Raw genomic sequence first — 24,850 nt, 5'->3', positions numbered from 1 at the left:
CTCCCTAACTCCACCTGTCAGACCCCCTCGACGCGGCTCGCACACATCCACATCTGTACAGCAACCGGCATCAACAACAGCAACAGCAACAGCAACAGATATGACTCCTCAGGCCTATTATTCAAACTCAACTATCGCCTCAAGTGATTCCAGCAGCACACTTCAGCACTCGTCGACCGAGATCGGGCCAATGGGTGGCCTTCCCCGTCAACTGGATCCCTCGCATCCCAACGGCACACCACAATACCCATCACGTCAAGACAGCCAACATTACCAGTCCTTGAGTGCTCATGCCTATGCCTCCCATCAGCAACAGCAACTGGAACAGCAACAACAGCAGCCAGAAAATAGCCGAGTACCTTATGGAATGACAGAGGAAGAATACGAAGAGATGGAGGACCGTCGACGCATGCAGAAACAGATCCTGCGCGACAAACTTGCACAGGCTGGCCGCCAGACGGATCCTAACATGACCGTCAAGATGACGACCAACACAGGATTCGCACTGGGCGCATTTGATATGTCGGAATCATTAGCGATTGTCGAGGACTTGCTGGACTATTTTGGAGATGATGATCTTGCGCACGACGATTTTCAGGGCGCAGGTGCGTTTTTTGTAATCATTCGGTTGCACACAGATTGAGCACAGACATGGAGATACGAGATAACAGAGGCTAAACTGCCTTTTATTTTTGGGGACCCTTCTTTCTTCTTTTCATTCCACTGATTCGAATCGCGATTGCTGTGCTCCCCAAATAGAGCGCTTCAACGAGTCGCAGCTGATTGAAGCCGAGAGAACACACCTCCAGCGCGAGTCCCTGGTGCGCCATTTGTACGATTCTGAGGAGGACTACCTACGATCGCTGCAGGAGATCAAGTCATGCTACCAAAAGCCCTTCCTGTTGAACTTGCAGAACGCAGAGAACTCCAAGAAGACCGGACTCTTGGGTTCGTCCTCGAGTCCCAAGGCTGTGGCGACAAAGCAAGAAATCGAAGCACTCTTCGGCAATCTGGAGCAGCTGATCGAACTCCACGAGGACATCCGGTCGATGCTGGAAGAGCGATCCAAGATCTGGGGACCCACGCAGATCATAAGTGACCTGTTCATCAATATTGTGAGTGGATGGAGAACATTGCATGCTCTGAAGGTCCTTGCAAAGAACCATTCCTTACTTTTGCCAATCCGTTTGAAACTAATAGATCCCAAAGTTCAGGATCTACAGCAAATATTTTTCCAACTTCCATGGAGCTTTGACGGTTCTTGACCGTATCTCGCGTACAACGCAATACAAAAAATTCATAGAGGTAGATTTTTGTGGTGGCAATTTGACGGACTACGATGGTAGAGATAAAGACCTTTGGACTGACATTTGTATTCCGATTTTCCCTCACAGCAATGTGCAATCGACAATCCTCCAGGCACAGCCAGTCTGCATCTCATGCTTGCTTTCCCATTGGGGCGTCTCCCCACCTACAGAGATATGATCATTGCTATTTGTCAAGCAACCCAGCCCAGCCATCCAGACTACTTGAATCTGATGAGAGCTTTGGACATAGTCAACATTGTTGCGAGTGAGCTCAGGGGCGAGCGGCTCGTCGCGCAGGACCAGCTGGCGCTCTGGGAAATCCAATCCAATACGATAGGGTTACCCGAGCCCATCATGATCCCAAAACGTCGCCTGATTCTGCGAGCAGATTTACATAAGGTTGACTCGTCCCTGGCACTGGAACCTCGAACATATTATCTCATGAACGATGTCCTGCTGTACTCGCGGTTTGATCCTAAGAAGAATACCTACACATTCAAGGTAAGCATGGCGATGTCTGCGTCTTATAATGATTTAATACAATGTTGTATTTCTAAGATCTCTGTGCTGACAAACGTTCATTTTGTCTGATCCTTTTAATCTTTTTACAGGGAATGTTCGACTTGGCTAAGACGCAGATCAACAACCCTGAGGACAATGTGACACTCCCACAGCTCCCCAACTGTATCCAAATCGCCAACGCAGGACGCAAACAAATGATGCGCTGCAGGAGCCGAGAGGAGCGCGACTATTGGATGGAGACCATGCGTCAGGCTGTCGATATTGTCAACAAGAGCCTGTACGACCCCTCCCAGGCAATAGGCGATTTGCTGCCCCTGCGCGAGTACGCTAGCTCGATCTCTTCAGATTCCTCAGGGCACAATCTTGGAGCCGGCCCCAAAACCAGCGGCAGCAGCTTCAACAAGACCTTGCCGGATTCGCGGTCGATCAACTCCAAATCTAGCAACGAGACCCAGAATTCGAACAGTAAGCCCCGGAAACCGAACCCACAAGCAGACTTTTATGGATGCTCGTTTGGCACGGATGTCAAGGTCAACCCGAACGAGGATAATTACAAGTCGAGTCCTTTGGCATTGAGCAAAGCCTTGTCGAACAATTCGTCCTCATCCTCGGTCTCGACAGGAGCAACGGCGACATCGTCGACAACGGCAAAGACCAATGGCAGTAATCCACAGTCGCTGGGCTCGATGTTGGCCGCCATTCCTGTGGATCAGTTGACGCCAAAGCAGGCCAAGGCCAAGGCGGCACTGGCGGCGGCCGTCGAGGCCAGGAGACAGGCGCGTCTAAAGCAGGAGGCGAAGAACGGAGGTCCAGCAGTTAAAGCGGAGATGAAGAACGTCAACTTGGATTTCTCGAGTTCTTTCATTCCAGCCAAAGAGCGTATTGCAAAGACCATGTCATGAAGAGGGGTTTTTTTTATCCGTCGCGATCCCTTTGTACAGAGAGGGCTTTCCTTCCAGTTTTCCCTCCTCGTAATTGCTTAATGTTTATAGTCTTTCGATCATCAATCATCCATACCATTCATACCATTCATTCTCATCTTTGTTGCAGGCATAGTTACCATTAAGTATTCATAATAAAGACCCCAGCGAAGCATTGTATAGTATTCTTATCCATGAAAGGCTACGAGTTTGTTTTACAAAACAGGGGTGAGATGGTCGCGGCAATGCACGACAACGGGCAAGCTATGTATTCTTTTTAGGATCACCCATTTCTTTCTTCTTGCGCCCATGGCTCAGGTATCATTATGCGCATACGCTGTCCATTGGGCTATCGTCTTTATAGATATGGGCTTCACCAAGTATCCCTGCGATCTTCAGGATACATCGCACCAAAAGTGAGAATCGTTTCATTTCTCATGAGTCCAATGAAGAGCTGATAATTTATTAATCTTTCAATGTTTTTTTATTTGTTTTTATTATTTTTTATTTTTTAGGGTATCACAGTGCTAAGGTACAAGACGGCGATCCATACCGCCGGTAATGACGACCTCCTCCAAGAAGAAGAGCTCCTCAATGCATATGCATCATTCGGGGTCAGCGACTGCTGTGCAAGCGGAGGCATGTGTGACAAAAAGTCCTCTCCACATCGTTCCTGGATCCCGTTTCCCAAGGAGCTCGCCCATGAAACCACGACCGGATCGAGTGCCAACTGTCTTACCTCCACAAAATTCATTAATGGATTGATCATGGCCTTGTTACAGGCCGTACACAGCATCGATGTTGGTATCCCATCCACGTACTGCTGCATCTCTGTCGAGTTCGCCAAGATGTCCCATCCCTTCTTATTCGGATGCTTTGCCACATAAGCATTCAAGGATTCCGTGAGTAGCGTGACGCAGAAGGTTCCATTCGTCGGCGGGGTCTGGACTCGTTGACACATGCCCTGTTTGAAGGGGACGTAGAGTGAGGCGAACCCGTAAAACCAGTGGTTGGAATCAATGTCGTCCGTGGTCTCGGCGCAGTTCTGGTTCATGGTGTTCTCCATCAAGGAAACGGTTGGGGCGCTGCAGAAGGGCATGGCGCAAAAGGTCGTTGAGGTGTCATTGACGAGTTTTGGGGTCACATCCGTGCCGTTGGCAAGCTGGGCGAGAGGAGCGATCGGGATGCATTCATTTACGTGTGGGTCGACGAAGAGGGCCGCTATGGAAAAGGCGCATTGGTCAAGGAGACTTGCATGGGTGGTGAAGAGTATTAAGGAGAGCAGGAGGAAGGGGAGGAGGAGGGAGAGCGAGGAGATAGTTGAGGACCTGAGTTTCGATCTCATACTCTAAAGTGTGGATGAGTGCTACCGACAAATGATGCAAAAGTGAATGATCATGCGAGAAGGGGATGGAGGAAGTGAATGAGAAGGAAGAAGAAGCAGAGCGTCAAATAAAAGAATCAGAGAGCGGAGCAGGGCTGGGGTTCAAAGAAAAAAAACGAGTGGGCTGTAGTAGTCTAATACACCTCCCCTGATACCAGCCAAGGAAAATCCACAGGATGTGGGGCCTGTCCCTTGAAGGGAAACCCTTTACCTCTGTAGGTATTTTCTTTCAACGGCTAAAGAGATGTTGTTGTGCCTGTATATTAGTATGAATTAGCACCGTAACAGCACCCAAACGAGAAGATGGGCTTTGCCCACCCTGTCTTTCGAATCCAGGAACAAACATCCTTTTATATCCAGGGTGAATGTGAGCTGCCGCAGTAGACGCGATAGGAATATGTTCCATGACAGATCCAATTCTCCCTCTCTTACACACACATTCACACAGTGTCTGTGCCGCGTCTGCGAGAAAGAGGGAGGGAACGCGTATGTGGGCTAACGTCTGCAGACGAAGGTCCATCCATGACTTACTTTTGAATCCCACATTCACACCTCTTTGTCCTTCCAATCACCTCCTTCACCATCACTCAGCTCAACTTGACTCGACTCGACTCGACTCGACCCAACTCCTTCTCCATCGAACTTCGAAGGACATCCTCGTTATTGCTGCCGACTTCCTGACACCACTCGACACTTTTGGACATATCAATAACACATACGCATACATAACATGGCCGACCGATACTCATTCTCCCTCACCACCTTCTCGCCCTCTGGAAAGTTGGTTCAGATCGAGTATGCCCTCAGTGCCGTCAACTCCGGTGTCACCTCCATCGGCATCAAAGGTACGAAAGGAACAAAAAGAGAAAAAGAAAAAGATAAAAACACGTTACCTTTTACTGCTATTCGCCCTTCTCATAGACCTGGACACGTCTTCAGGTTCAGCGAAACACGCGCCAATGCTTTGTATTCCTCAAGCAATTGGATCCGCTTTCATTAATATCTCAAACACCAATGCCCATAATCAGACCCACCTCTTCTAACCTTTCGATCTCGCTCCTCCCTTCTTCCTCTTTCTCTCTCTGGATAGCAACCAACGGAATCGTGGTCGCGACAGAGAAAAAGGCGGTCTCGACACTCATTGACGACTCCTCGCTCGAAAAGGTCGCGATTATCAGCTCCAACATTGGAATGGTCTACTCGGGCATGGGTCCCGACTACCGTGTGCTCGTCAACAAGGCAAGGAAGGCTGCTCAGGCCTACAAGAGAGTCTACATGGAGGAACCACCCACCGCCATCCTCGTCAAGGAAATCGCCAGCGTCATGCAGGAGTTCACACAGTCTGGGTAAGCAGTAGTAGCAGCCCCCCCCCCCCTTCCTCGATCTACTGTATACCGTGACTCCAAAGACGATATGTCGTCTTAGTTAACTTCTGCAAAGGTATATATTGCGTTCAACGTCCTTGCTAACTTGCTAACCACCATTTTTTCTTTTCCGATGGGGATAATGACTCAGTGGTGTGCGTCCATTCGGTGTATCATTGTTGATCGCAGGATTTGACGAGAGCGGTCCTATGCTGTACCAGGTCGATCCTTCAGGCTCATACTGGCCATGGAAGGCCACGGCCATCGGCAAGAACATGGTCAATGCAAAGACGTTCTTGGAGAAGCGATACAATGAGGACATTGAGCTCGAGGATGCCATCCACACCGCTATCTTGACACTCAAGGAAGGGTTCGAGGGCCAGATGACAGAAAACACCATCGAGATCGGTGTCATCACAGGAGTCGTTTCTACCAAGGATGATGGCTCCGTTGTCTTGCCAGAATTCAGGAAATTGTCGCCAAGCGAGGTCAAGGATTATTTGGCCAACATTGCCTAAGCAAAGCGGTTGCAGTTGCTGGCGTCAGGATCGGAATCAGGATCAAGATACGAATGCAATTCTGACGCACAGCAGGAATGATATATGGATCTGGCCCTGGTCATCGTCTGGGACAGGCAATGAGAACGGGAAAACGAACTGAAAGGAGCGTCATTATAAATAAAAGCATCCTTCTTGTGAATACCTGACACAAAGTAAATCAACAGTAATGTACTTTTTTTTTTTTTTTTTTTTTTCTAATGAGTGGGGATTACTTTTATTCATGTACAAAAATGCTGCGACTTCGATGCTGTCGATATCGACCTCGTCCTTAAAGGCGCTCAATAACAATGGCAGAGGCAGCACCACCACCGTTGCAGATGGCAGCACCACCCTTCTGACCCTTCTTCAACAAGTGCGTCAAGGTGACGAGGATACGCGAGCCTGAGGAACCAATAGGGTGTCCCAAACCGACGGCGCCACCAGCAATGTTGACCTTCTTGGGATCCAATCCCAAGATCTGGTTGTTGGCCAAAGCGACGACCGAGAAGGCCTCGTTGAACTCAAACAAATCAATGTCCTCGATCTTCAGGTTAGCCTTCTCAAGGGCCTTGGGGAAAGCAGCCGATGGTGCGATGGGGAAGTCAACGGGAGCAACGGCGGCGTCCGCGAAGGACAAGATGCGGGCCAGGGGCTTGACGCCGAGTTCATCGGCCTTGGCGCGGGTCATGAGAACCAGGGCTGAGGCACCGTCGTTCAGGGACGAGGCGTTGGCAGCAGTGACGGTGCCCCCCTCCTTCTGGAAGACGGGCTTGAGAGAGGGGATCTTGTCAAACTTGACGTTCTTGTACTCCTCATCCTCAGCAATGGTCTTGTCACCCTTCTTGTCCTTGATCACAACGGGGATGAGCTCCTCGGCAAAGACGCCATCCTTCCAGGCCTTGGCGGCGCGGGTGTAGGACTCGACAGCGTGGGCATCCTGCTGCTCACGGGTGATCTTCAGCTTCTCGGCAGTGTTCTCAGCGCAGTTACCCATGCTGGTAGGAACAAGATGCACGATAAAAAAACATGAGGAAGATGGAGATGTTAGCCATTGCTTTCAAACTAAAATAGATCTATCAATCGGGTCATGGAAAAGCTGCAGATGCTTACTGGAACTGGTTATAGACGTCCCAGAGACCATCCTTGATGATTCCATCGGACATGGTCTGGTGGCCGTATCCAGCGTTGCGGGGAGCGTAATATCTGTTGTTATTTTTCGTATACATACCGGCAAGGCCATAAAAAGAAATACCAATTAGTCCGTGTGCACAAAAGACTCACCGTAATCACATGTCAGATCACTGCCCACTGCGAGAACAACAAGAAGAGCCAACTTACGGAACATTGGACATGGATTCCATGCCTCCAGCGACCATGACATCACGGGCGCCGGTCTGGAGACCCTGGGCAGCGAGCATGACGGCCTTCATTCCAGAAGCGCAGACCTTGTTGATGGTCGTGGCCTCGGTCTCGAGGGGGCATCCGGCGCCCAAGGCAGCCTGGCGAGCGGGGGACTGGCCCACGTTGGCCTGGAGGACATTTCCCATGTACACCTCCTCAACCTGATCAGCCTTGATGCCTATGTTTTCGTTTCGAAAGAAAGGTGCAAACAAAAAAAAAAAAAAAAAGTCAGGGGAGGGAACGGAAAGCATTATTGATGACCACCAAAAGAAGAACAGGGAGTAGTGCAGAACTGCGCATGACAAAGGTCCAAGGGAGGTTTTCATGGCATTGTTGCCTTCATTCATGATTTTTTACATCCTGCGCTCGAAATGACATACCGGCCTTCTCAATAGCACCGCGGATGGCAATGGATCCGAGCTGAGGGGCAGTGAACTTCTTCAAGGCGCCGTTGAAGCAGCCGACAGGAGTGCGGACTGCGCTGACGATGACAACCTCCTGTCAACAGCAAAAAAAAAAAAAAAGAAAAAGAAAAAAAGAAGACAGGAACCCATGAGCATTAGTAAACGGTCAGGTATGCATGGATGTGTTCCTGGACCTGAACGGCTCCATGCCCCTTCCCCCTGATTTTTCCCACGCTTACATTGAGGGTCTTGCCAGTAGCATACGAGCGAATCTAAGGCAAGTGAGATCAGGGACGAGAATCAGTTTCAACTACTCTTTCTGAGAGATCATTCGAGTCGCTAGTGAGGTAGAGGGCAGGTCTGTCCTACCTGGCGGATGACAGGGGAGGCCTTAGAAGCGAACATGGTTGGTTATGAGAGGGGAGTGTGGAGATGGAATGAGTGGAAGATCAACCATTTTCATGGCCCGCTCTTTATACCCAGAGTTATCGATCACGTGTAGACTAAAATACCCTGTTTTGGGTCGCCGACTCGCCAATGATTCGGGCTTCAGGGGCTTACCCTACGTCCACACCCGCACTCCAACGGCTCATAATCATCATTAGTTGCATAGAGGCATTTGTTGTCTGCGTTTGTATCTTCATTTTGTAAAATAATGTTGTTGGTTGTGAGTATGTGAAAATGCTGGATGGAAGGAGAATAACTAGATTTGACTCTCGGTCTTGCGGACCAAAGAGTGGTGCCAGAGGTGTAGGGTACGGTGTATCGTCGGTCAAAAAAAAAAAAAAAAAAAAAGCAACAGTCGTGGAGGAAATTAGATAGAGATGGTCTTGAAGATGTTAAACCCTGATTCTGCTGTTGAAATGACACATCCAGGGATCTGACGATGCCAGTGCAACTCTTTGACATCCTGTTGACCCTGGTGCACAAACATCAGTTGTGGGGGGACCTCAACGCCAGCCTCGTTCACAATCGCCTTTTGACTTGTTCCGTTCAACGTCTCCTCTGCGTCGTGCTCTACAGAGAAATCCCAGAGCGTGATCTGATCGTCCGCACCAGCGACCGCCAGCACGGACTCGTCTGTGGGGTGCCATTCGATCGATGTGATAGGTGCCTGGTGCCACTTGAACGTTGCAATGGGTGTGGGTTTGGTGGCATTCTCATTGAGCTGACGGAGATCCCACACACTGAACACGCCATCATCTGATCCAGAAGCCAACATGTATGGCAATTTCCTAAATACACGCAAGAAAATGCTGATGTCAACAAACAGATGCGGATCAACTGCAGGTACATAAGGCATTCAAAATCGCACTCGAAACTTACTTGTTCCAGCTGATGACATTGACGTCCGACGTATGGACCTTAGCCACCAGACCTGCACGCTTCTTGGAACGAATATCCCAGATCCTGACCGTCTGATCTGCTGAGCACGAAGCAAACACTCCCTTCTCCGAGGGCGACCACTGCAAATCCTCGATCGAGCTCTGGTGACCCACAAATGGTACGCGGTCAGGTGTGACTGCGCCTGTTGAGCAGTTCAGCGTCGTCATGTAAATCTTGCCGTTCAAGTCTCCAGTCAACAAGCGTCCAGGAACAGTCTCGGACCAGTCCATTGCAAAACCTTCGGTCCGTCCGTGCGACTCAACCGTGTAGATGGGCTTCTTGGCAGATTCAGGAATCACCGATCCAGGCTGGTCCAGAGCGCGGATATGAGGCGCCAAGTCCCAGATGTGGACCTTACCGGTATCAGCCCATGTGGCAGCAATCTGCTGATCGCGCTGAGGCATAGCCTACGATTTTGCCAGCAATGAGAGCTATCCTAGTCAGATTCCGGAAATCAAAAGTCGTAGGGGAACCAAAACAATAATTGCCATGCTTGCTTACTCTGATACGGTTGACGCCTCCTTGGTGCTTCATGCTCTTGTACTCCAAAATGGGGTCTTCGTCCACTTCCTCATCATCACTGTCGTCGTCGCTCAGATTTCCATCGTCGTTTTTGGTCTTTGCCAGCTGACTCATCTTCATGACCAGGACCTCATTGTTTTGAGCCAGGTCAGCCTGGGTTCCAGTGACAACATAGGCCGTGGCAGGGAATGTGCAGCGCTCATCGCCCAATTGATCCCAAAGGATATCGAAACTGAGGCAGGGCCACTTGACGTTCATGCTGTGCAACATCTCGTAAGCAGACTGATCGGCCTCCAGAACCTCATCCTTCTCCAGGGCCTGACCGGGCAAGTACACACGGATATCCTTGCCATCCTCTTCCTTGTCCTGATCCATCTCATTGGCTTGGTCCAAATCCATGCCTATCCGGTTCAATAAAAACAATAAACGAGTGAAGAATGGAGATGTTAGCCCAGTAGAACTAGATAAGCTCATAAAAGATGAATAGCAAAGGGTACCACATAGCTAGTTGTTTACCATCTTCATCGTCGTCGTCGTTCTCGATAATCACCTCCTGGTCGCTCTCGACCTCGTCCTCCCAGGGATCTTCGAATTCACCCATGCCCTCGTCCTCGACCGTGTGGCGGTTTCCGACGTTGAAGGCGGACTTTGCCTCGCGCATGTCCTCGTCGTTATCCTGAATTCGCTTCGACATTATGAATGGTGTCTATATGAGTAGATGTGGTGGTATAAAGTGAGGATGAACCGACAAAGGGGAATGATTGAGAGGCGGCCAACGGTTTGAACAGTTCTCACAGAAAAAAAAAAAAAAAAAGCGTTTTGTTTGTTGCTGAAAGTGACTGCCTCGTCGTGTTCCTTTTTGAATCGAAAATGTATGCGCACAGAAACACAGCGGACAAGCGTGTTTGTTCTCTTTGCCAAAGGCACAGCATCTCACTACCGAGTCCACTCCTTGCAGGAGTTCATCAACCCTGAGCAAGCGTTAGGCCGCAAACGACCCTGGAAGGCGGCTGCATACTTTCTCGACTGATTCCTTCCTTCAGCCAAGCCGATACCGTGTTTGTAATGGTGGATGTGGAGGCGGTACCTGAAATCGCCGTTGCAAGAGATATCCAGGTCATGCCCACATTCCAGCCTTACAACAAAATCAAGCCAGGGCCAATGAAATCATGGGTACTCGCTAGTAACTGGTAAGCCTGTAGGGTTGGAGCGTTTGAATATCACTAGAACTATTTTAGCATAGGCAGATCTTTTGGAACACATACACACAATCTTCTATCTTTTCCATGAACGCGTTCTTCTTTATTCTCATAAAACAAAATAAAACACTGTCGAGGAATTCGTGGGTAGACCTATAGTCATATCCCAACAGTTCGCCTATAATAATTCTTCCCAGACACCGACCTACAAGATAAAAAGAAAGAGAGAAAGAAAACAGGGACTGAAAACGTGCGATTAATAACATGGTATTAAAAAATAAAGAGCTATTCCATTCTTCCAAGTACGGGGCTCGCTCATAGAGAAGATTAGACAAATGTCGTAATCATTAAGGACCAACTTCATCTGTCACCGCAAACCAAAGCAAAGAAAACCTCAAAAGCAAATAAACCCTTCAGTGCCTGAAGTCTACCCGGGAGTAAAAGAAAAAAAAAACAATTGCTTGCTTTTTTTCCTCTCTCCAAAGCGTTGTTTCAGACATCTAAACGGCTTTTACTTCTAGTATGGGTCGTAATGCTCTGCTAGTGAGAGAGAGAGCTGTATATTCCTTTAAGAGTATATCTCTGTATAATCATCGCGAACCCCCCCCCCCCCCCCCAGCAGCATCAACAAACAACAGCCAAAAGTCGAGAGGCAAGGAAACAGCGCTGGTTCTTACTTCTTGTTATCCGAGTCCGAGTTTTTCATGTCCCGAGTCTCGCGAGATGTGTAGAGGTGATCAGGAAGTATGCAAAATTGATTGAAGAAGCACAAACACAAACTATACAAAGAGAATGAGGGTAGGGGAGTGGGGGACGATCCAATAGAAACCCAAGCCACCATCACAAACAGGACGGAAAAAGATCGCCCATTTCACCTACATCCTCCCCACCGCTCTTCCACCCTCAAGACCCATCAACCCACTTCCGCCCAGAAGCAGCAGCAGCAACCGTAACAGTAACAACAACAACAACTACAATAACCATGGACTTTTCGCAATTCAACGATGCCGAGCGCAACCACCTTCAGCGTGTCATGGAGCAGAAGCAGGTACGCGAAAGAGACTCTTTTTTTCTTTTTCTTTTTTTTATTACCTGACCAGCATACTATAACGGGGCAGTAGACTTCCAGCCGAGTCGTAGAACATACTACGTCGTGGGGGAACGCATACGCACACACATACATATGCGCGGGACGAACCTACGCTTGCGAAGGAGAAGGGCACTGAGCATTGTGGAACTATAAGAACTACAACGACGACTAACGGACAGCGCTCTACGTCCTATGTTCTATCGGATGACATTTTTCTCTATCATAGATGAAGGACTTCTTGAAGCTCTACAGTGGACTCGTCGAGCGCTGCTTCACGGACTGCGTCAACGACTTTACTTCCAAGACCCTCACTTCAAAAGAGGTAAGATCTTGATCCTTGACCTATGCTGCTTTTTCTTTCTTTCTTTCTCTTTTGTGTGTGTGTGTGAGAGTGAGAGAGAGAGAAAGACAACAGCTAGCAACAAGCCCAAACCCCTCTCCTCATCAATTAACGTAACATAACATTGAATCAACATCACCTACCTATTTTCGATATTTCCATAGGAGGGCTGCGTACAAAAGTGCGCCGATAAGTTCTTGAAGCACTCGGAGCGTGTCGGTCAGAGATTCGCAGAGGCCAACGCCGAGATGATGGGTGGAGCCAAGTAGAGAGAGAGACCACAATTTCTTGTATTTGTTAAATAATGGACGATCCTTCAACAACAAACATGCATCAAGCAACCCCAACCAGCCAAAAAGGAATAAAACAAAGCAAAAAAAAAAAAAAAAAAAAAACGTTTGCGTTTTAAAGCCGACGATCCCGTCTTGGAATGTCACCTTTTGATCTCACTTTTTCTCCCAAAGCTGCCAACACTGAACAAGATCAAGGAAGGACAGTTGTGCCAGCAAGAACGCTCATGATACAGAAAACCAACCATCTTAAACATGATCGCATGCGAAATTGAAAGCATTTATACAAAGCATGATCGGGACTATGAAAGCCCGTCTTGACATCTTACACACCTCCGTTTTATTACAATACATCTTGCGCACCCTTCTTCAAAAATACATATCATCAACCCTTCCTCTTCCTGATTAAGCTCGGTTGCTTCGTGTGTTCGAACTGGCATTCGCCTGGCGCAAATATTCTGCGCCAGAAGAAACTCCAATCGTATTCGAACCTGTTACGTACATACTCGTTGTATTCTTTCTCGACGACGACGGCGATCCACCATAGAACGAGCCGGAGCCGGAACCAGACATGTCACCTCCACCTCCAACAGTCAGTCTCCTCGAGGCAGCCGAGATCGTGTGTGCTGACGAGGAGGACGTAGGGTTCGCATAGAGACTGGTATAGTGCGATCCATACTTGCTTCCATTCGACACATCCAAATGGCTGCTCGAGGACGATCCGTGGTGGCTATAGACCGATCCCTGACTGTTGTTCGCGTGGAAACTCTGGTTTGCGCTACTACCAGAGTAAGTCGGAATGCTGGCACTGACATGGCTACGTCCTGAACGGATCGACCCAGATGATGAATTGCCGGCATCGGACTCAGTCTTAACCTTAAGTGGACGCGACGAGAATGAGCTCGAAGTTTGACCCGAGAAACTAGATGTTGAATAATACAAAAAGCGTTTTAGCGGCTGTTCCAGCATTGAAGTCATAGCGTATCGAAGTGAATAAAGGGACACATGTCCTGGAAAAACTTACATCGAGCTACGGCGCCGAGAAGACAATGAACCGTTGCTACTGATGCTGCTATTCAGAGTGGTATCAGAGGCAGGAGGCGGACTGAAAAGAGAGCGTACAGGAGTGCGGATGTCCGAGATCCACTCATGCTGCAGTCCCTCCCGCGGCTTCATGCGCTTCTCAGGGTCCCAGATAAGGCACCGGGAGATAAAGTCAAGGAACAACGGGTCACTGCACTTGAGGGCCTGCCCCAAGGTCTTTGAGCCCGGCCTGCGCTTCTTGCCCTTTGAATTAACGACCAATTTCGGGTTTCCAAGAGGATCTAAATAATGAAAATGTTTATGTCAATTAGTTCATTGCTCAGCATATTTGGCGGGTGTGAACGGCGATACATATAGAACGTGCTCGCGAACATACCAAAAAACACCTTCTTGCGAGTGCCCCGCTCAATGAGGTATCGATCTGGAACTCCCTGGATTTCCATGATGCAAGCAAGTTGTTCCTGCTCATTCTCGCCAGGGAAAAGAGGGTATCCTGTGTACAGCTCTGCGAGAATACATCCCAAGGACCACATGTCGATCGCCATGTTGTACGACATGCCCAAAATGACCTCGGGTGAACGGTAGAAGCGCGACTGGATATAGGTGTAAACCTTTTCGTTTTCGAGACAACTGCTTCCAAAATCAATGACCTTGATACTGGACTTTGTAGGATGCTTCAGCAGCACGTTCTATTTGTTTGCCAGACAAAAGTAAAGTTCGACGTTAGCATCAAGGGCACTGGTGATTAAGTCTTCGAGGACATTTATAATGGACTATGAACGTTACCTCAGGTTTGAGATCGCAGTGCACGACGCTGTGCTTGGTGAGCAAATCCAATGACTGCAGCAATTGCGTACAAAATCTATAATCGATTGTCATGAAGCACCATAATTAGTGCATCTATCACAGTAGCGACGCGTCAAAAGCAGCAAAAAATAAAATAAAAGTAAAAAGCTGTACCTCTTAATGAGTCCAAGACTGAACCCTTGGAAAGAGTTGCTCTTGATAAATTCGTAAAGATTGATAGAAAGCAGTTCACTTGCGATGCAGAGATGGTTGCGAAAGTAAAAGTTGTCGGTCATGCGGATCAAATTATGTTTGGCCTCGGGATCCTGAAAGCGTAAAAGAGATGGAGTAGGAGGTGGTCAGTAATCGGTAGAAACGGCTGCAGATACCAAAAAAGATACACAAAACAACTACATACCCATTTGTTTAGATTGTCAAGGATTTTGATCTCAACAACTGCCTGGCAATGGAAACGCTTCTTGTTTCTGATGATCTTAATAGCGACATATTCGCCCGTCTTGTGGTCGTAGCATTTGGCGACCTGCCCAAAGGATCCTTTGCCCAACATGTCCAGGACCTCATAACGATACATAAGATGGTCATGGTTCACAATCAGGTAATCTCCGCGCTCATCATCGTAACCTAAACAAAAAAAAAAAAAAAAAAAAAAAAAAAAAAAAAAAGGACCATGAGAAAAAGACATAGTCACCTTTAATATTTCATGCACATGATTACTAGCGTTGCCAACGACGATATCAAACTGCACTTACCGAAATTGCTGTTGCTGGCCTCCATGCTGGCCGGCTTCTTGTGTCGGCAATTTTGGCCCACGTAGTAGACCTGTGGATAGTCGCTGATTTCAGCACGCTCATACATGCTCAAGTAAGGTGCATACAGCTTCAAGGCAGCATAAGGCGACAGTGGTGGGAACGGACTGACGCCTGAGGTCGTGCTTCTCGAGGACTTGGATTCAGATGATGCACTACCACCTTGTCCGTACAATGGTGGTGGATAGGCATTGATTGGATTTGAGATATTGGCCGAACTCGAGGAGGCTTTGGTCTGCATGGAGGGAGAAGATCGTGCAGTTGGTGTCCGAAGTTCGCTCGTCGGTGTCCTCTTCGACTCTGACTGGTTCAGCAAATGACTGGAGGTAGTTGGAACTCTGGCAGACATTGGTCCAGAAGCCGACTTTGAGTGAGAGGAATGTTTAGGCGTTAAGGAGCCATCGCCTGCCGTCGACCCGCTGTTTGTTGAGATGGTCAGAGTGTCCACAACTGAGCGACGTCGACTCAATCCACTCAGCAGTCCACTCGAAAAGCTTCTGGCATTCTTTGGTTTCTCCGCATTGTTGGCAGCAAGCGTCGAAGCCTTGGAGGATGATATGGTGCTGCCACTGCCACGGCGGAGGTATTTTAAATCTTGAGCGGAAGATTCAATAGCCAGTACTCTGGAGCCGATCTTAGACGACGCCTCCCTGGGTGTCACGGTGCCTCCGCGAGATGTGCCAGAGGGACTTGGGATCATAGATCCGGCAGCTCGCGAAGCCATTGGTGCCGAAACGTTACTGGACCTTGAGGTCGTCGACATATACATGGGAGGAAGGATTGTTGGCGCAGGCTTGGCTTTGGGAGGGTCCATAGCGGACAATGTCTGTCAATAATACAAAGTTATTAGTATACCATATGCTTCAACCTCTACAGCATAGACATCTTGAGGGAGAGATGCACAGATGAAACACTTTACCTTTCCTCGCTTGCGGGTGACGCTTGACTGAGCGTTGTTGCTGCTGCTGCTGCCACTAGAGAATATAGACGTCCTCTCCCTGCCGCCAGACACCATCACGCCTACATCCTTCATCCTTCCCACGCTACTCTCTGATCCGTTCGCAGTTCCGTTTGCAGTCGTACGAACAGGTGTATTGGATGTGTCGAAAACGATGCTTCGGCGATTTGAACCGCTCAAACTACCCACGATAGATTGCCTTTTTGTCACGGGCGAAGCAGGCACGGGTGCTGTTGCGGGTACCCGTACGACCTTTGGCGCTGCTTCCTTAAGATCCAGCGAGCTCAGGTGCTTGGTCATGTCTGCAACTGGAACTGGGATGGTGTCTGCTGTTTGTGGTAGCGGAGTTCCGGATTTGCTGTTGGGTGTCGATGATACTGGCGATCGGTGCTGTTCTGCACGCTGCATAGATGCTGATAGATCTTCTGGCACGGCAACAGACTTTCGCAGAATCGAATGAAGCTCCCCAGAATACTGTCGTGGCATCTGTGGCTGCTGAGGCGTAGGGTCGATTGTTTGGATGGATGGTCCTGAGCTGCCAGCGGGGGTGCGCGATCTTGAGCGAGGTGGAGGCGTAGGACGACCTTTGAATTCAGCAGTGGGAGTGGAGGGGATCCCGCTCCTAGACTTTGTTCTAAGCTGGGGGATGCCACTAGGAAGATGAGGCGATGCAGCTCTCGGGGGCGTCTTTGAGGCTTGCTTCGGCTCATCGTTGGCAAGGTCGGCAGTGCCGTTGGTTCCGTTTCCGTTGATGTTGTTGGCGCTGGTGCCGTTGCCGTTCTGGAAGGCAGCGTAAAAACTCTCCCGCTTGTGCTTTGCCCGTGTCTGATGATCTCGCTGCTGCAGCTGTAGCAAATACTGCTCCTGCTCTCTCCAAGAATCCCGCTTGTTTAGCGCTTGTTCAGCGCCGTTCGAAGGGTCTGCTGGCGTAGTTGGGTCCTGAGGAGGCGCCGCTGTGGAGGTGGCGTACGCTCCCGAGTTCAGATCTGACGTGCTGTCGTTGTTCTTTTGCAACGTCCGTGACTGGAGAGTATTGTATGATTCTGAGCGCCTGTAATGGTCCCGAGGAGTTGGGGCATCAATAGTGCTCTTACGAGAGGGTGTCAGACTTCCCTGGGTCGAATGGTGCTTTGATAAAGGTGAGGATCCCTGCTCCGCTAATTTCGGTGATGATTCCAAAGGGATAATGAGGGGTATAGGCCCAGACGAATAAGACTTGCTGCGGTAGTGGGCACTAGATGCAGGCGATGGAGGTGCTTGCGCCGACTGTCTTTGGTATTGCACATGCTGTCCTGAACTATTCCTGCCAGAACTCAAGGGACTCGTCAAGGTCGTCATAGGAGAGCCATCCGAGTTGGATATGGACGACGGCGTCAACGGAGGATTGGGAGACATGGGCATGTCCGACCTAGACACGGGTGAGCAAGTGGTTGAGTATGATTAGCAGTGTAAAGATGAAGAGAACCTACTCGTGGTCCGAGGCATACACGCCAAAAAGGCGCACTCGGGTACAACAAATATGCACGACCACATTAATGTGCTCATGACCCAGATCCCACACTCACCCAGAGCTCTGACCGCGGCGATGTGGGGAAGAAGAGCCCTGCTGCTGAACGTGCGTCCGATACTGAGCAATGTCCATGGTTTGGGGCGGCTGCTGTTGCTGAAGAAACTGCTGTTGATAGTACTGTTGTCTAAAGGCGTCCTCCTGCTGGTATTGCAGCTGCTGCTCGTACTGGAACTGACTCGCGTGGTGTTCCTGTTCGTGGAAACCTTGCCTCGACTGCTTCCTGGAGCCCTGTTCGTGCTGTGGCTGTTGTTGCTGGCTTTGGTCAGGGGTTTGAGATTGGATCCAAGAGTAGGGCACCTGGGGAATGATTGCTCCAGTGGACTGACGCGACTTTGCTGGCAGGGATTTGCGATAGTTGTCCTTGCCGTCGGCGTTGTATTCTAGTAATGATAATCAGGCCATTAGGCCGTTAGTTTAGTCCTTTTGTGGAAAAGATTCGTATACGACGTAGCAAGCAGTTTCAGCGCCCCCCTGTTTCAAGAGAAGAGTACATCAGGATGCGATGAGAGAGATGGAATGAAGAAAGAGATGAAAAAAAGAGAGAGAGGGATTCGGATTTTTTTTTCTTTCGCCCCCTAAAAACCTCCACGAGCGGGTCGTCGTATGTGGGGAAGAGTTTGTTTGCGAATGCATAGACAACAAAAACCACGTAGTGAGAAAAAGGTACGAGGATGTACTCCGCACACAATGGAGGGTGCATGGAAAGGTACTTTGCTAACCAGGTTTGTTGGGTCAAGACAAGATGGGTTCCCGCGTTGCTCGCCAATTACTCAGGGCGCCCATTCGGCTCTTTCCAACCCATATCCTCACTCACACGCAACAACTCTTTCTCTCTCACTTATCCACTTTATCCACTATGTCCACACATTGCTGCCGCCTCAGATTGTTGTCCATGCCAGTTTCTGTGCTCCTCACAATGCTCACGGCTTCCTTTTGTACCTCCATCGTCCTGGCCAACGATCCCCATATACCTCATACCACAGTCCAATCCAGAGAGCTGGGATACCCATGCAAGCAATGCTGGAGCACGTTCTTTCTTTTTTTTCTTTTTTTTCTCCTGCTCGCTCGATTTCACTCCCTCGCAGCTGTCCTTTATGCAGAATGCTGGAATACCTCCACTGGTAATGGCGTGGCATGAAAAAAGGAACCCGCGTCATAATGCCAGCTCCTATGCTGGCTGGATCATTGGTGTTTTTCTGCGTACACAGCAATTGTCTCATATGCGGTGCGGTCCATTGCCGATAGTTGATGTCAAAGTGTCCTGCCGTAGTTGCCCCCATGATGATGGACGATAACCAGAATGCCCACAGCCCATTACTGCGTCCTTAACGGATCTAAAATTGGAGGAAGAGTGCGCTGTCTGATACGTTGGACGACTTACGAGAATAACCGGATCCATCAGGCCCAGCCCCAGAGCCATTGGTGCTGGTCTCGACTCCGAACTCATTTGCCGCCAAACTCTTTGGTCTCCTACTCTTGGGAGCGACTGTCGATGCTGATGCGGTAGTTATGTTGTTGGGGTTGGGGTTGGGGTTGGGGTTGGAAGGCGCGGAAACGAAGGTAGACGGGTCCTGCTGGTACTGCGATACGGGACGACTCCTATGCCCTTGAGATCCTCCTTCCCGCTCACGCTCGTGGTCTCGATCTCCTTGAGGTACTGTAGAAATTCCACCTCCTCCCGAGGCGGTACTGTAGTATTGTGGCTGCAAGTCATCTGCAAATTGTCCAGGTTGTTGTTGCTGTTGCTGTTGCTGCAGCTGCTGTTGATATAATTGCTGTTGCTGTTGCTGTTGTTGTTGTTGTTGTTGCTGCAGTGTCGGTGTCTTGGGTGCAATTAAAGACTTTCTCCGAGAGGAAAAGAAGGATGACTTGAGGGACTCCATAATATTGATGGTTGGTGACAAGTAGTACTAGCAAGCTGTGGCGGAACCCTGTTTCTGCAGGCTGCAGTTAAAAGTGAAACTTGAATCGAGAAGGGGCTGGTATGTCTTTTAGAAACACTTTCTGGTTGAGGGGGTGAGGGGACAGAGAGGAGAGAAGAAAAGTGAAAGGAGGCAGCGGGAAGATGGAGCGATGAGTTGATGGGTTGATGAAGAAGAATGGGAGTGGAGGGGTGGAGAGGGGGGATGAGAGGGAGGAAAACACAAAAGAGAGTGAGTGTGAAGGAAACGGCTGAGAGCGAAGTGAGCAAAGCACCAGAAGACAGAAAGTGAGCAAAGAAATGAAATAAAGACCGGACCAATTGACCAATATCACCTATCCAAACGAATATATATTCGCTTGTACCACTAACTCAGCTCCATCCCCATTTCCCATGCGATAGTCTAGCGAGAACCGAAGAACAAAACCGAAGACGCTGCAGAAGAACGAACGTGCATGGGGCATGCATTCATAAGCTAAGCTTGAGGGGGAAGCCAATAATATTAAGAGTAATAATATTATCCACTATCCATCGCTTCAGATGAGCACTCACTCACCCGCTCACTCACCCGCTCACTCACCCACTCACTCACTCACTCGTCCACTCGCTTGCTCTCCATTCCTCCCACTCCATCCATCGATCGTGGATGCTAATCTGCGCTCGAGCAATACTGCATAGTTTAACTCTTATGCCGCCATCTGACAGGTGCAATCATGCCCATGCTCATGCACTGTAGTCTATGCATGCCAGTGCGCTTCTTCCTTTCCCGTCCCTCCACTCCCTTTCCCCCCTGTCTTTCTTCAGGTTGCCAAAGCAAAGCACCGCTAACCCGGTTTATTTCAAACAAGGAGTAAAAAAAATTGCTTGGTGTTTTGAATTTATTACTCCGTTGCTGATGATGATGGCTGTGTTATCTTCTTTTTGGCCTGTTGCAAAGCCTCGATGGCCTCTTCCAACTCGAGCAATCGCTGTCGAATCATCGCCATCTCGACCACGTCCTGTAGGCCTAGCGTTATTCATTAATCACACATCGGGTTTAGCTCACCTAATCATTTTCATAAACAAATAAAATATTGACGTCCATGGCTATCCCTTCGCATCGATGCAAGGGACAAGACAGAGCTAGAAATGACCTTTGCTCTCGTTACCATTTCTTTTTTCCTTTTTCCTCTTTTTTTTTTTTTTTTTTTTTTTTTTTTCTGGGGCACCGTGATACCAATAAAATCTTACCTTTCTGAAAAATGCTTTGGGCGTTACGGAGCGGAGCCGGCACAAACACACCGAACCACAGCAATGGATCTGGGTTGCGCTCTTTCTTCTTTTTCGCCGTTGCTATCGTCGTCGTCGTCGTCGTCGTTGTTGTTGCATCGGTTTCTGTGGCGGTCGTTTCTCCCAAGACGCGTGATTTCCCTGCATGTTCAGTCGCAATAGACGTTGCCTTGCTCACCGGCTTTTTCTTGTACTTGTCTTCATCAACCAGAGTATCATCATCATCATCACCATTGGACGCCAGAGAAGCAGATCCTGATCCTGATACTAGTCCTGATCCTAATCCTAATCCTGAACTAACACTTGATAATGTTCCTGTTCCTGCTCCTGCTCCTCCTCCTCTTCGCCTCAGACCAGACTTGCTATTCGGATTAGGATCTTCCCACAAGTCCGCAACTCCGTTTCCATTCTCGCTAGCCTGTCTACTTCTCTCCTGCTGTTCGTCAGCTTCCTCAGCAGCTTCCATGGCTGCCCTTTTTTGCTCCGCCCACAGATCTCGTAGGACAATGTCACTTGGTCCATTCACAGCACTGTGGTCGGATCAAAGCAAAAAAAAAAAGAAAAAAAAAAAGTAATGTTAGCATGAACAACTTTGTTTTCGTTGTCTTTTTTAGAATGCTGTGCGATATAGAGGATCTTTGCAACTCACTTACACGCCGCGAAGTGCTTTCATGCGATGGTCGTAGCAGTCTGCGGACACGTTTCGGGGGCCCATGATGTACTTTGCCTGCGAGATTTGCTCACGTCCCTACAATTAGATGCGTGGGTGGTGTGTGTGAGTGGATAGATACAGATGAAGACAATGATGAGTTATGGGGCTATTGTTCCAATATGCCCCAATGATATCCGATTATACGGGATCAAGGCAAGGGTGAAGAGAGACAAAGGCACACCTACCTGTTGAAACCGGTCTGAGATTCGATTCCATGCAGAGAGGTGTTCGTCGATGAGACCCAGGTACTGCAGCACCAGGTCGTCGAGTTGCTGGCAAACCTGTGTGTCAGGGGTGGTCATTTGTTATATGCTGTTTGTTGTGTTGTCGTTGTTGGAATGTCAGGATGGGAGGAATGGGAGGGAGGGAAGGGTAGATGGATGGATGCGAAAACAAGGGATCAGCTATTGTTGTTGCTTGTTCCCCTCCCCCTTTTGCCCAGCAAGGACTGGATGGGATGGGCATGACACGAAATGCAGTCCGCCCTTCGTATCACACACACACGCGTCTGCATTTTCGCGGTGCAGTGCGTCGTCTAATTGCGATAGACCCGATAGACCCGATAGACCCGATAGACCCATGGCGCATCACTCTTTGCATCGAGACAGCACGCCCCCACTGCCTGCTACAAAGAGGGGTCCTGTGCGCGTAGCAGGGACAAAGGTGCACTTGCGGTGATCGGTCGCGCATGCTTGTTTCGGAATAATTACAGTTACGATGCCTGTTCCTGGATGGACGATAAACTTGCTTTGTAGCGTGTTCAGTTGCACACTCCGGGCCACACTGTTCTTTGTAAAGAAAGAAAAAAGAAAAACGTGCTGAACCTAGGGCAATGACGCCTACCCATCATGCTCTCATAAACATCCCATAGTTCCACGGCTGTTTGGATGCGGCAGTACTATTGGAACTATCGTAAGTATCGTAAGAAGAATCTTTTTTGCTGCCTGGAAGGGAATGCGAAAGTGCGTCTGTCTGAACGCATCGTCCGCACATCTGTTTATGGTCTGCTTTCCCACCCTGTCTTTCTCTCTCTCTCTCTCTCTCTCTCCCTCGCCTGTTCCTCTTTCACTTGTTTTAACCCCATTGCATAAATACATTGCACCCTCAGACTCCCTTCCGTCCTTCCCTCCTTTTAAAATCGGACATACGCTTCATACATACACCCCAGATCAGATCAGATCAGTTCAGTTCTCATTCCACACCTCCTCAATCAACTCATTCACAATGTCTCCACCCGCCATGTTCGCCCGATCTCCCAGTCCTCCCATCGTCAAGATTCCTGGCCACTTTGGCGATATCATGTCCAGGAGGTACAGTTGCTTTTGTATTCCCTCAATTCCTTTCCTGTGATCGGTGTAATAACATATCCAACAACTCTGTTTTCCTGTCTTTTTTATGCCACCGTGGTGAACAAGGGACACGACCTTGACCCTGCCTGACGGCTTCTCCGGCTCTGAACGGATATTGCTGACCGCCAACGGGAACCTCCAGCGTCTGATCAGGTACTATAACAGAGCTAGCCGCCCAACCCAACAAATATCCGTACAGGGGAGAGGAGGAAGCAGGGCCTTGTACTAACTTACGAACCCCCCCCCCCCCCCTCTATTTCATTACGTCTTTTCCCTTCCTACGCACGGTTCGGGCGAAATCCTCTCACGCCATTTTCATTATTGTTATTTTTCTAGCGCGTACTTCAACAAGACCGTCTCCGTCACCATCCTCGAGAACACCCCCGTCTCCCTCGCCCCAGATGAAGATCCTGCCATCCTCTCCAGGTTCCAACGCGAGGTCAACTTGCTCTGCAACAACAAAGTCGTCTGCAACGCCAAGTCTCAGGTCCTGATCAAGGATCAAGAAATCCACGATCTGGTCGTCAAGAAGGGTGTCGGCATCGGACAGATCTTTCGTTACCTCGATCGGTTACCGTCCTTTGAACTCCATGGGCTCGGAAGGACCGAGAAGACGTTTTGGAGGGAATACTCACTTCAGATCCCGGGCGTGTATTGTAGGCTGCTCGAGGTCCTGCCCTCGGCTTTGTTTGATGAGAATTGGCTGGAGAAACAGGAGGAACCGATCTCTTGGGAAGTGGATCTGGAGCATCCGAGTGAGGGCGTCATGACCTGGGTTAACCCCGAAGTCCAGTAGATAGGGATTCTCTCCCCTTCCCAGAATGGTTCTCAGGGACATTGTCACCTTTTTTTTGTACCATAGACCTTCCGTCGCCCATTAAACGCATTCACGCTTTTTTCATTTGTTGCTTTGTCCTCCCCTGTCCTTCCAGATAAGTTTTTTGTTTATCCATATCCGTCATCGTGCCGAAATCCCGGTCGCACATGGCTTTCGAACACGAGAGAGCTGCGCATATTCCGATGCACGACTCCGCATCCGCACCCGCACCCGCATCCGTATCCGTATCCTTAGCCACATTCCCACTCACATTCACCGTGGCAGCTTTATTTTTTTCCGCCCCAAAGAGAGTCAAAGAGAACTGATAAAAAAAACTCACGGGAACCCCGTTTTTGGAGAACGCCTCTTTCGACGTGTCCGGATAACAAGTAATACGCGTCGAGCTTGTCAAAAAAAAAAAAAAAAAAAAAAAACATAAAATAAAATCATACGTCCCACACACACACACACGCGCGCGCCATCTTTCCCTCTTGAGGCAACCTCAAGCCCGTAGTCTGATCACTCCCCCTCGCCACACTGTCGATGATAGTCAGTTTTGATGACAAATCCAAAGTGGGAATCAAACTTCGATCCCACCAAAACAAAAACTCGTAATCCAAAGAAAAAACTATTCCAGCAAGCGTCTGGAACTCCATCAGGCCTGTGAAAAAGCGCACACACACATACACACACACCACCCCCGTTCGATCAGCTTCTGGGCCTCCCCCCTCTCCTCACACACACACTCACACACATGCAGACACTCTCTCACACACTCACACACACAGTTCCTGCAACGTCGACTCTTGGTGGGATGTTACAGGTGTCAGGCCCACAAGGCACTGAAGGTTTCATTTTGTGCAAAAACAAAAGTATAAAAAAACAAAGTAAAAAAAAAAAAAAATGCAAGCAGCGGCAGCAGTATCAGT

The 24,850-nt window shown here is 49.1% G+C and overlaps 12 protein-coding genes across 12 annotated transcripts; 6 read left to right on the top strand and 6 right to left on the bottom strand.

Annotated features, from left to right (window-relative positions):
• Positions 1-1,303: 1,303 nt before the first annotated feature.
• BC939DRAFT_143953 (uncharacterized protein) lies at positions 1,304-2,924 on the top strand. Its single transcript, XM_051550170.1, has 2 exons — positions 1,304-1,808; positions 1,919-2,924. Exons 1-2 carry the CDS (start codon positions 1,440-1,442, stop codon positions 2,729-2,731), a joined length of 1,182 nt encoding a protein of 393 aa, XP_051412722.1. The 5' UTR covers positions 1,304-1,439; the 3' UTR covers positions 2,732-2,924.
• Positions 2,925-3,239: 315 nt separating this feature from the next.
• BC939DRAFT_450296 (uncharacterized protein) lies at positions 3,240-4,221 on the bottom strand. Its single transcript, XM_051555509.1, has one exon. It carries the CDS (start codon positions 4,092-4,094, stop codon positions 3,261-3,263), a length of 834 nt encoding a protein of 277 aa, XP_051412721.1. The 5' UTR covers positions 4,095-4,221; the 3' UTR covers positions 3,240-3,260.
• A 400-nt stretch (positions 4,222-4,621) lies between these two features.
• On the top strand, positions 4,622-6,219 carry BC939DRAFT_450295 (nucleophile aminohydrolase). The gene is made up of 3 exons (XM_051555508.1): positions 4,622-4,978; positions 5,224-5,479; positions 5,649-6,219. Exons 1-3 carry the CDS (start codon positions 4,864-4,866, stop codon positions 6,013-6,015), a joined length of 738 nt encoding a protein of 245 aa, XP_051412720.1. The 5' UTR covers positions 4,622-4,863; the 3' UTR covers positions 6,016-6,219.
• Positions 6,220-6,241: 22 nt separating this feature from the next.
• BC939DRAFT_450294 (acetoacetyl-CoA thiolase) lies at positions 6,242-8,275 on the bottom strand. Its single transcript, XM_051555507.1, has 6 exons — positions 8,211-8,275; positions 8,081-8,113; positions 7,818-7,935; positions 7,375-7,615; positions 7,147-7,239; positions 6,242-7,031 (listed from the first exon to the last, which is right to left on the bottom strand). The coding sequence occupies exons 1-6, from the start codon at positions 8,244-8,246 to the stop codon at positions 6,326-6,328; spliced, it is 1,227 nt and encodes a 408-aa protein (XP_051412719.1). The 5' UTR covers positions 8,247-8,275; the 3' UTR covers positions 6,242-6,325.
• A 343-nt stretch (positions 8,276-8,618) lies between these two features.
• Positions 8,619-10,563, bottom strand: BC939DRAFT_450291 (WD40-repeat-containing domain protein). The gene is made up of 4 exons (XM_051555506.1): positions 10,266-10,563; positions 9,729-10,150; positions 9,168-9,634; positions 8,619-9,076 (listed from the first exon to the last, which is right to left on the bottom strand). Exons 1-4 carry the CDS (start codon positions 10,441-10,443, stop codon positions 8,656-8,658), a joined length of 1,488 nt encoding a protein of 495 aa, XP_051412718.1. The 5' UTR covers positions 10,444-10,563; the 3' UTR covers positions 8,619-8,655.
• Positions 10,564-11,789: 1,226 nt separating this feature from the next.
• BC939DRAFT_450289 (chaperone) lies at positions 11,790-12,753 on the top strand. The gene is made up of 3 exons (XM_051555505.1): positions 11,790-11,996; positions 12,265-12,360; positions 12,543-12,753. The coding sequence occupies exons 1-3, from the start codon at positions 11,931-11,933 to the stop codon at positions 12,645-12,647; spliced, it is 267 nt and encodes an 88-aa protein (XP_051412717.1). The 5' UTR covers positions 11,790-11,930; the 3' UTR covers positions 12,648-12,753.
• BC939DRAFT_450288 (uncharacterized protein) lies at positions 12,752-13,662 on the bottom strand. The gene has a single exon (XM_051555504.1). It carries the CDS (start codon positions 13,644-13,646, stop codon positions 13,074-13,076), a length of 573 nt encoding a protein of 190 aa, XP_051412716.1. The 5' UTR covers positions 13,647-13,662; the 3' UTR covers positions 12,752-13,073.
• A 26-nt stretch (positions 13,663-13,688) lies between these two features.
• Positions 13,689-15,566, bottom strand: BC939DRAFT_396759 (kinase-like domain-containing protein; the record flags this gene model as incomplete). The annotated part of the gene is made up of 6 exons (XM_051552313.1): positions 13,689-13,993; positions 14,089-14,401; positions 14,499-14,574; positions 14,673-14,824; positions 14,917-15,140; positions 15,269-15,566. 6 exons carry the CDS (start codon positions 15,564-15,566, stop codon positions 13,689-13,691), a joined length of 1,368 nt encoding a protein of 455 aa, XP_051412715.1.
• Positions 15,567-17,765: 2,199 nt separating this feature from the next.
• BC939DRAFT_143844 (uncharacterized protein) lies at positions 17,766-18,445 on the top strand. The gene has a single exon (XM_051550168.1). The coding sequence runs from the start codon at positions 17,803-17,805 to the stop codon at positions 18,235-18,237; it is 435 nt and encodes a 144-aa protein (XP_051412714.1). The 5' UTR covers positions 17,766-17,802; the 3' UTR covers positions 18,238-18,445.
• A 1-nt stretch (position 18,446) lies between these two features.
• Positions 18,447-19,254, top strand: BC939DRAFT_143845 (uncharacterized protein). The gene has a single exon (XM_051550169.1). It carries the CDS (start codon positions 18,525-18,527, stop codon positions 19,146-19,148), a length of 624 nt encoding a protein of 207 aa, XP_051412713.1. The 5' UTR covers positions 18,447-18,524; the 3' UTR covers positions 19,149-19,254.
• A 1,046-nt stretch (positions 19,255-20,300) lies between these two features.
• BC939DRAFT_450278 (uncharacterized protein) lies at positions 20,301-22,155 on the bottom strand. Its single transcript, XM_051555503.1, has 4 exons — positions 21,941-22,155; positions 21,697-21,791; positions 21,005-21,573; positions 20,301-20,780 (listed from the first exon to the last, which is right to left on the bottom strand). Exons 1-4 carry the CDS (start codon positions 22,055-22,057, stop codon positions 20,656-20,658), a joined length of 906 nt encoding a protein of 301 aa, XP_051412712.1. The 5' UTR covers positions 22,058-22,155; the 3' UTR covers positions 20,301-20,655.
• Positions 22,156-22,713: 558 nt separating this feature from the next.
• BC939DRAFT_450275 (uncharacterized protein) lies at positions 22,714-24,339 on the top strand. The gene is made up of 3 exons (XM_051555502.1): positions 22,714-23,065; positions 23,171-23,257; positions 23,441-24,339. Exons 1-3 carry the CDS (start codon positions 22,980-22,982, stop codon positions 23,898-23,900), a joined length of 633 nt encoding a protein of 210 aa, XP_051412711.1. The 5' UTR covers positions 22,714-22,979; the 3' UTR covers positions 23,901-24,339.
• The last annotated feature ends 511 nt before the right edge of the window (positions 24,340-24,850 follow it).

Source organism: Gamsiella multidivaricata, assembly GCF_025024155.1.
Source record: "Gamsiella multidivaricata strain RSA 2152 chromosome Unknown BC939scaffold_29, whole genome shotgun sequence".
In the NCBI taxonomy this organism is placed as follows: domain Eukaryota; kingdom Fungi; phylum Mortierellomycota; class Mortierellomycetes; order Mortierellales; family Mortierellaceae; genus Gamsiella; species Gamsiella multidivaricata.
The sequence above is the reverse complement of the archived record's forward strand: the minus strand, read 5'-3'. Positions and strand labels throughout refer to the sequence as shown.

What these genes read in the sequence shown, in the direction of transcription:
- BC939DRAFT_450289 (XM_051555505.1), top strand. Translation starts at nt 11,931, where the DNA reads ATGGACTTTTCGCAATTCAACGATGCCGAGCGCAACCACCTTCAGCGT. An exon ending in GTGTCATGGAGCAGAAGCAG is followed by an intron (nt 11,997 to 12,264) that starts GTACGCGAAAGA and finishes TCTCTATCATAG; the next exon opens with ATGAAGGACTTCTTGAAGCT. An exon ending in AGACCCTCACTTCAAAAGAG is followed by an intron (nt 12,361 to 12,542) that starts GTAAGATCTTGA and finishes ATATTTCCATAG; the next exon opens with GAGGGCTGCGTACAAAAGTG.
- BC939DRAFT_143844 (XM_051550168.1), top strand. Translation starts at nt 17,803, where the DNA reads ATGCACGACCACATTAATGTGCTCATGACCCAGATCCCACACTCACCC.
- BC939DRAFT_450291 (XM_051555506.1), bottom strand. Translation starts at nt 10,443, where the DNA reads ATGTCGAAGCGAATTCAGGATAACGACGAGGACATGCGCGAGGCAAAG. An exon ending in GAGGCGTCAACCGTATCAGA is followed by an intron (nt 9,635 to 9,728) that starts GTAAGCAAGCAT and finishes GCAAAATCGTAG; the next exon opens with GCTATGCCTCAGCGCGATCA. An exon ending in AATGTCATCAGCTGGAACAA is followed by an intron (nt 9,077 to 9,167) that starts GTAAGTTTCGAG and finishes GCGTGTATTTAG; the next exon opens with GAAATTGCCATACATGTTGG.
- BC939DRAFT_450295 (XM_051555508.1), top strand. Translation starts at nt 4,864, where the DNA reads ATGGCCGACCGATACTCATTCTCCCTCACCACCTTCTCGCCCTCTGGA. An exon ending in CACCTCCATCGGCATCAAAG is followed by an intron (nt 4,979 to 5,223) that starts GTACGAAAGGAA and finishes CTCTCTGGATAG; the next exon opens with CAACCAACGGAATCGTGGTC. An exon ending in CAGGAGTTCACACAGTCTGG is followed by an intron (nt 5,480 to 5,648) that starts GTAAGCAGTAGT and finishes ATAATGACTCAG; the next exon opens with TGGTGTGCGTCCATTCGGTG.
- BC939DRAFT_143953 (XM_051550170.1), top strand. Translation starts at nt 1,440, where the DNA reads ATGCTTGCTTTCCCATTGGGGCGTCTCCCCACCTACAGAGATATGATC. An exon ending in AGAATACCTACACATTCAAG is followed by an intron (nt 1,809 to 1,918) that starts GTAAGCATGGCG and finishes ATCTTTTTACAG; the next exon opens with GGAATGTTCGACTTGGCTAA.
- BC939DRAFT_143845 (XM_051550169.1), top strand. Translation starts at nt 18,525, where the DNA reads ATGTACTCCGCACACAATGGAGGGTGCATGGAAAGGTACTTTGCTAAC.
- BC939DRAFT_450275 (XM_051555502.1), top strand. Translation starts at nt 22,980, where the DNA reads ATGTCTCCACCCGCCATGTTCGCCCGATCTCCCAGTCCTCCCATCGTC. An exon ending in GGCGATATCATGTCCAGGAG is followed by an intron (nt 23,066 to 23,170) that starts GTACAGTTGCTT and finishes GTGGTGAACAAG; the next exon opens with GGACACGACCTTGACCCTGC. An exon ending in AACCTCCAGCGTCTGATCAG is followed by an intron (nt 23,258 to 23,440) that starts GTACTATAACAG and finishes TTATTTTTCTAG; the next exon opens with CGCGTACTTCAACAAGACCG.
- BC939DRAFT_450278 (XM_051555503.1), bottom strand. Translation starts at nt 22,057, where the DNA reads ATGACCACCCCTGACACACAGGTTTGCCAGCAACTCGACGACCTGGTG. An exon ending in ATGAAAGCACTTCGCGGCGT is followed by an intron (nt 21,574 to 21,696) that starts GTAAGTGAGTTG and finishes ATCCGACCACAG; the next exon opens with TGCTGTGAATGGACCAAGTG. An exon ending in CCAAAGCATTTTTCAGAAAG is followed by an intron (nt 20,781 to 21,004) that starts GTAAGATTTTAT and finishes GAATAACGCTAG; the next exon opens with GCCTACAGGACGTGGTCGAG.
- BC939DRAFT_450296 (XM_051555509.1), bottom strand. Translation starts at nt 4,094, where the DNA reads ATGAGATCGAAACTCAGGTCCTCAACTATCTCCTCGCTCTCCCTCCTC.
- BC939DRAFT_450288 (XM_051555504.1), bottom strand. Translation starts at nt 13,646, where the DNA reads ATGACTTCAATGCTGGAACAGCCGCTAAAACGCTTTTTGTATTATTCA.
- BC939DRAFT_450294 (XM_051555507.1), bottom strand. Translation starts at nt 8,246, where the DNA reads ATGTTCGCTTCTAAGGCCTCCCCTGTCATCCGCCAG. An exon ending in CGGTGCTATTGAGAAGGCCG is followed by an intron (nt 7,616 to 7,817) that starts GTATGTCATTTC and finishes ACGAAAACATAG; the next exon opens with GCATCAAGGCTGATCAGGTT. An exon ending in GAATCCATGTCCAATGTTCC is followed by an intron (nt 7,240 to 7,374) that starts GTAAGTTGGCTC and finishes AAATAACAACAG; the next exon opens with ATATTACGCTCCCCGCAACG.